Raw genomic sequence first — 7,116 nt, 5'->3', positions numbered from 1 at the left:
GCTCTTTGCTGTGGTAATAATGTGGCTAGAAGCTATTTATTTCCGACCCATGAGCCTGTATTTTCTTTAGTTTCTGTGCTGCTGTCTTTAAGGGTATATTAGTAATTCTCATGCTTCTACTCTATAGCTAATAAAGTGTAATTCAGGTCCGGTAAATAACAAATAAAAGCATTTTCCTTTTCTTTTTTGGAAGAAAAAGTCGTTCTTCTTCAGCTCTTCCGGGTCCGGGGTATATTAATTTACTCTTCGCCTCTTCGGAGAGTACAACGTTAACGAGGAAAGTACTGGAATTGACGACGACGTTGAGAAAATGAAGCTTCGCCCCTTCACTCTCTATCTCCTTCCTGTTCTAGTCATAGCTATCTCCTCTTCTTTTCAGGTGCGTCCATTCTTAGAACCCTAAAATCAAATACTACTTTACTTACCGAGAAAGAAAAGCAGTTTGGAAAATAAATAAATAAATAAAACCAACTATTTGCAGGTTCGCGCAGCAAATGATCAGCGCTTCAAAACATCATCGCCCTTTGCAACAGCTCTCGAAACTCTGCAGAAGCAAATTGGGTCAGTTTTAAAATTTCCCTTCATTATTTTACTATTTACCGCGTTAAAATTTAGCGTTTTATTAGTTGTCGCATGAATTGAACTGAGTCTCATTCGTTTTTATTTATTTATTTGTCCATATTCAGCTACACATTCAAGAGCATCGGCCTTCTTCGGCGTGCAATGACCCACTCCTCATTCTCTGAAGAGAATAATAGGGCATTGGGCATTTTAGGGGGCTACGTGATAGACACATCTGTATCACTTCGATTACTAAATAAAGACATTGACATTTCTCCGAAAGATCTGAACCGCCGTGTTTCAGAGACTTCCAATGTCGAAATTTCATGTGCTGTTGATGGGATGCATTTGGGGTTGCAGAAAGTGGTTAGGGTTTCTCCCAAGACCAATTCTACGGTTCCTGCTGTGGTTTGTGGTGCTTTCAGAGCCATATTTGGTGCTATTGCTGTGGATACTGGGAAATGTGATGACGCTGGTGATGTGTTCTTGCGTGTTCACAGTGGTGAGGTTGGAAAAGCTCTGCCTTTCTAAGCTCAGATCCCTGGTTTCTGCTATTGAAACAAGTTATCCTTATCCTAATATTGTGTAGTCTGGGACTCTGGTTTTGGGGCAGTGACTTCTTAAGTCTTACTCATGGTTTCTCGAATATGATGTCTAATGGTGTTGTGTGCTAATGATACTTGGTCGCCCTGTCTAGTAATATGTTTGGTTTGGTGCATATTAGAAGTAAAATATGTAAAATTGGAGTGCATTTTCATGATCGTTACTTGGTCTTTCTTTGTTTATGCTATGCATGTGCATAATGATTGGGGATCGATCTTCTGCTCAGTAGGTCAGAAAGAAAGTGTTTTGCTTACGTTATTTATGAAATACTTATCAAGTATTTCAAGAAAATGTGATTTCATCGACTAATCTATGGGATAACCTTGGTGGAAAAATACCATCATGAAATGGGATGGGGCCATGGTAAGGTATGAAAACAATGACTCAGCAACATTTTCCATTTTAGGATGGTGATGACTTATGACCTACTATTTTGTATTGATTTTCTTATGTTAAATTTCCTTGGTTTTAGAACTTTGTCTGAATCTTGAGAATTGAGATCTCATGCTGAGCTGGTGCTCTTGTGGTGTTGCTTGATGTAGACGATGAGAACTTGGTCATCATGTTGACATTGCATGCTTTCTTTAAGAGCCTCATGGTATATGGTTCAATTGAAACCTAATTGATGTTACTCATTTTATTTTGTGTTGTGTTTACCGGAGTGTAAGTGAGGCGTGTGGATTTCTCCCACTTCAGTATTTATTTCAACATTTTATGTGAGGATTGTCAATCTCACTTTGTATACCCCACCTATTTTTAGAGTGAGGAGTGAGAGTGGGACTCCCGTGGGGAGAGGTGGGAGTGGTCCTTTTCACTCCTTTTATTAAATTTAATATTTAATATTTAATAAAATAAATAAGTAATATTATATTTATTTAAATAATATTATTATATTAATAGAGAATTAACAATATTACTATACTATCTTTATTTGGAAATATAATATTATTATATTTATTTGATATTAACAATTAATAATAATAATAAATAGTTTATTCTAAGAAAATATTAATTTCGTATTATGTTAATATTAAAAATGTTTCATTTATATTGCCCTTATCAATAATTTTTAATTTACATAATTAAATTAAAAATAATAAAAATTGTAATGTACATAATTAAGAATATTAATAATTATTATAAATTTACAAATATAATAAAATAAATGTTTATTGATCAAATATATTTTTTATTAACTTTGTAATTAAAAATTATAATTCTTTAAATAATGGTAAAATTGTAATTTGAAATTATTTACTCTTAATACAAGATAAAGTAAACACATAAATTTGATTATGATCTCCATTATATACTTCCATTCAAGTGTAAGTAAATAACTTACTTCCATCTCAATCGTAGGATTTCCACTTTAATCCAAAATGTAAACGCTACCTTAGTGTCTTGTAGACGTATACTACATCGCTGTGTACATAATAATTTGTAAAAGAGTTTTTTTTTAATTATTTCTATATTTATATGTTTGACCATAATAGGTCTACTAATTTTTATAAATAAGAATATGTTGGGATTAACTTAGATAAATTATATTATCTGTTTTACCTATATTTGTGAGAGAGGTGTCCATCCCTACCCAATTATGCGAGAAAATTTTGAGGGCCCACTAGCACTTGTCAAAAGAGGTTTTTTTTTTTTTTTAGTATTACTCTTTCCTTTCAGAGGGGGAAAAAAAACTGCAAATGTCATCAGATGTCATCAGTGGCAAATCTAGAAAAATAATTTACCGAGGGCTAAATTAAATGACAACAAAATATAAAAACTGAAACTTAAATATATAAAAAATTTTATAACACATTTACAATTGTTCTTTGCACAATTTTATATTCTGAAAAACATTATGCAATAGATTCATTATCAACACTATTAAATACATCTTTTTTTATATAAACAATTAAATTATTATTTATCTATTTATATCCAATCCGATTGCGAAATTCATTCTTCACAAATTTCATTGCTGAAAATGTGCTCTCTACTGTGGTTGTAGAAACTAAAAGAACAGAGTTATTTGATAATTTGACAGGGATTATTTAAAAATTTATTAATTTTTCTTTTAAATAAAAATGAGTTTTTTTTTTCAATGGGGGCTTGAGCCCCCACTAGTCCTACTCTACATCCGCCTCTGGATGTCATCCTTGCAATACAATTGAAATTTCTTTTTCTATATTATGTTAGGGCTCTGTCTAAATAGTTTTGTTATGGGGAAATCTGAATATTTAGGTCAGAATGAGCTGATATGCTATTTATGGTATAAAACTCTTTGGTTCCTAATCCCTTCAAAACTTGAACCTACATTTGTGTTTAGTATCAAATGTATAGATCATGATTCTCTTCTAATTTGATCATATCCTGAGCAAATAATTCAATTGTTGATTGATTGTTAATAAATAAAAAAAAGAAAAATATCCACCATCCACCCGTTTTTTCCAACTTTTTTAAAAATACACAATTTTTTTTTTTTTGCTGAAATCCACCTAAAGTAATATTTTGTTTAACTTTTCCACTGCCGTTTGGAATCCGTTAAGAAAACTAACGGAAACTTAAAAAAATGACCATTTTACCCCTAAAACGAAAATTACAATTTCACCTTTAAAAATGCCAAAAATAATCAGATTTAATGATAAATATCATTATTGGTATGTAAATGAAGTATAAAAAAATCTTAACTACTAGAGATTATAGCTCAATAAATAATAAAACTCTACTTATTTTAAATTTAATTGATGGTTTGCGAGATTGGGCTATTTTTAATACTACTATTATAATTTAGCATTCTAATTACGAACATATTTAAAAAAAAAACTTGCATTTGATGGTTGTGAAATTAATTTATTTATTAACTGATGGGGAAAATATTTAGATTTAATTTGATTATTTTTGGCAAATTTTAGGGTGAAATTGTTATTTGCGTTTTGGAGGGTAAAATGGTCATTAAGTTTCCGTTAGTTTTCTTAACGGATTCCAAACGGAAGTGGAAAAGTGAAACAAAATGTAATTTTAGGTGGATTCCAGTAAAAAAAAAATTATGTATTTTTATAAAAGTTGGAAAAAACGGGTGGACGGTAGATATTTTTTCATAAAAAATAAAAGAAATTAAATATTATTTATACACTACCATTAAAAGACACATGATAGAAATTTTTTAAAAGATTAGTAAAGCTCATCCTCCCAAATGTATGATTTGGAATGGCTTATGAGTTATGACTTTGTGGATTATATATGATATGGACCCCTTAACCTTCAACGGCGAAAGCACTTCCAAGGTTGGACAAATGTTAGAACCTATGCAGCCAGTTGAGGTGTATACCTGGCTGGTTAGTTCTTGTTACTGTAGCAACGCAAGTTGGATTAGTTTCCCACAAGTTGTAGTTATGTCAATCCCTCACTCAATTAGTGAAATCACATCACAGCAAATACAAAATTAGCATACACTTCTATTCATTCCGAATTATTTTCTTCGATTGAACTTGACATGCTTTACATACTCAACAGTCCACACCAATAACATAAAACATAACTGATCAATTATTTGATTGTATAGTGCAAGCGAAGCTAAAATAAGAAGAATGAAGTAGAGTTGGTATTTTTTTTTTTATCTTAAGGTTTTGGTTGTATCGCATAAAATTATGACCTTATGTGCGTTGATAATGATCATCAGCAAGTGGTAAGTCTAGAGAAATTTCTGGCTATCCCATTATCATTAGACCAAATAAATAATCAAGCGAATTAGACATCCATCTATTTTGGTAGGATTCCTTTTCCCTCCGCCGATTATTTTTATAATTTAATCCATGATTTCGCTTCCTATTTGAACCTAGCCCTTGGCCCAAAAAAAAGATAATATAAAAGAAACACCTGGAGCCTTTCCCTCGCAATGGAGTCTCCACAAAACATGGTGATAGCTTAATTTTTTCTTCAATGATGGGGATTATTAAGTGAATGATAATTTTCTTACTTTTAAAATATAAATGGAGTAAACGTACTTAAAATATTAAATAGAGTAAAATATAAATAATGATGTATAAGATTTATTATAAATTAGTCTTAATAATTATTTAATATTAAAGATTAATAATAATATGATGTAATTTTAGTATGTAATATGAATAATAATCCTATATAATTTTTAAAAAAATTGACAAGATAATTCTGCTGTCATTTCATTTTTGTTAGTCTAATTATAGATTTATAATAATTAAGAGATGATTAGGTAGTGACAGCTGGCGAAATCTCAGCGCTGTAGAATCCTATCAAACTCGCACCATCAGACCCATCTGGACCCTTCATCACAGTGGACCCCAGATAGATCTTCCACTGGTATCTGTTGACTCATTTTCCGCTCGCTCAACTCTCAATACTACCAACGGCTCAAAATCCAATTACCGAAATACCCTCACCCGTTATTGATGGTGTATATAATATTATCATACACAACTCGTTCCGTTTCATCATATGTTCCGTCAAATGGCCTCTGAAGCAGAAGCGACAGCGATTTCCCAAAGAGACCTTGAAGCGATAGACGAAACGTCCAATGTTCTGATCCGCAATACCCGCTGCTGTTTCATTTTCCCGTGCTTCAACTCCCGTCGCCAATCCTCCTCCGCCGTCGGAGTAGCCTGGTGGCAGCGAGTTCAGTCCCACGACCGGTGGTGGGCCCCCGCGGTAGCGGCCTTTCAGAGAGTCCGAGAGTGGTCTGAGATCGTCGCTGGACCGAAGTGGAAAACTTTCATCAGAAGGTTCAACAGGAACAGAAGCGGAAACAGTCATAACCACCACGGGAAATTCCAGTACGACCCCTTGAGTTACTCCCTCAACTTCGAAGAAGACAGTAATTTCGACAACGACGACGAGTTCACCGGATTTCGAAGAGATTTTTCGTCTCGGTACGCTTCGAGTAAGCTGGCGTCGACGGCGGCGGCGGTTGCGGCAGTGGATTCCCGAGGGAAGGACGTGGCGGTGCGCTCGTGAATTGCGCGTCGATGTGAGCCGACTGTTTGTTACGGCCCTAGCTGGACCGTTTTCATTGGTTTTATTCTTTTTTTTTTTGTGTAATAACTGTAAAGAATCGGGGGGGGGGAACGGGAATCTTATAATTATTAATTATTAATTTTGTTTTGTTTTGTTTTTGTTTTTATTTGTTGTTGGTTGGCGTGTTTGGTCTTGTAAAGATAAAATGATATTTGGTGGCGTCTGGCGTGTAGTTTGTTGTATAAAGTGTCTATTTGGCGATGGATGATTTTCTCTTTTTTTTTTTTTTGGGTTTTGTTATTTTTTTGTTTTTGAATAATCAAAGGTGCTCTGGTGGATAATAAAAAATCTTATTGCTTCGAGCACCAACCAGGTGATGTAAATGCTACTTTTTGGGATGGATATTGTTGAATCAGTTTCCAAGATTTTTTTCTCTTTGATGTTGAGACCCTAAAATGTCATGTCTATTTTGTATGAATATGAGCACGACTTTGTCATTTTTATGAGTTAAGAGAATTCATTTCCCAAATTATATAAATGACAAGTGTTACGTGTTTATTTAGAGATGTGGATATAATCCTTCACTGTGCGAAAATTAAAAAAAAAAACAAATATTAAATAAAAAAATCCAATATCTTTTAGAGATTAAGCTAAATGGATACATTTTGGAAAAAAAATAATTAAAAATTAATGCAAAATTGACGAGAACGTAAGAGGAAAATCAAAGCTCAACCAGACTCTTTTTAAGTGCTAATCCACACACGGCACACGGGGGTGGTGATGATTACAGCAGAACTCGGCAATTACAGCAAAAGTTATTCGAGAGGAGGGTCAGAGTAGTCAACTTCCAAAAGCTTTCACAAATCAACTTAACTACAGACGTGCAACCAACAGTCTGAAAAAAATCATCAAGGAAAAAGTTGTTGTTCTATTGACGAAGCAAAAGTACTTTACCATACCGGTATA

General features: G+C 33.2%; 2 protein-coding genes across 2 annotated transcripts; both read left to right on the top strand.

Annotated features, from left to right (window-relative positions):
- Positions 1-83: 83 nt before the first annotated feature.
- On the top strand, positions 84-1,323 carry LOC18047721 (protein NUCLEAR FUSION DEFECTIVE 2). Its single transcript, XM_006439716.2, has 3 exons — positions 84-379; positions 482-561; positions 687-1,323. Exons 1-3 carry the CDS (start codon positions 311-313, stop codon positions 1,090-1,092), a joined length of 555 nt encoding a protein of 184 aa, XP_006439779.1. The 5' UTR covers positions 84-310; the 3' UTR covers positions 1,093-1,323.
- A 4,218-nt stretch (positions 1,324-5,541) lies between these two features.
- On the top strand, positions 5,542-6,265 carry LOC18047720. The gene has a single exon (XM_006439715.2). The coding sequence runs from the start codon at positions 5,635-5,637 to the stop codon at positions 6,148-6,150; it is 516 nt and encodes a 171-aa protein (XP_006439778.1). The 5' UTR covers positions 5,542-5,634; the 3' UTR covers positions 6,151-6,265.
- The last annotated feature ends 851 nt before the right edge of the window (positions 6,266-7,116 follow it).

This window comes from Citrus clementina, unplaced genomic scaffold (assembly GCF_000493195.1).
Source record: "Citrus clementina cultivar Clemenules unplaced genomic scaffold, Citrus_clementina_v1.0 scaffold_3, whole genome shotgun sequence".
NCBI lineage: Eukaryota > Viridiplantae > Streptophyta > Magnoliopsida > Sapindales > Rutaceae > Citrus > Citrus x clementina.
Note: the sequence above shows the minus strand (reverse complement) of the source record. Positions and strands in the feature narration are given on the sequence as shown.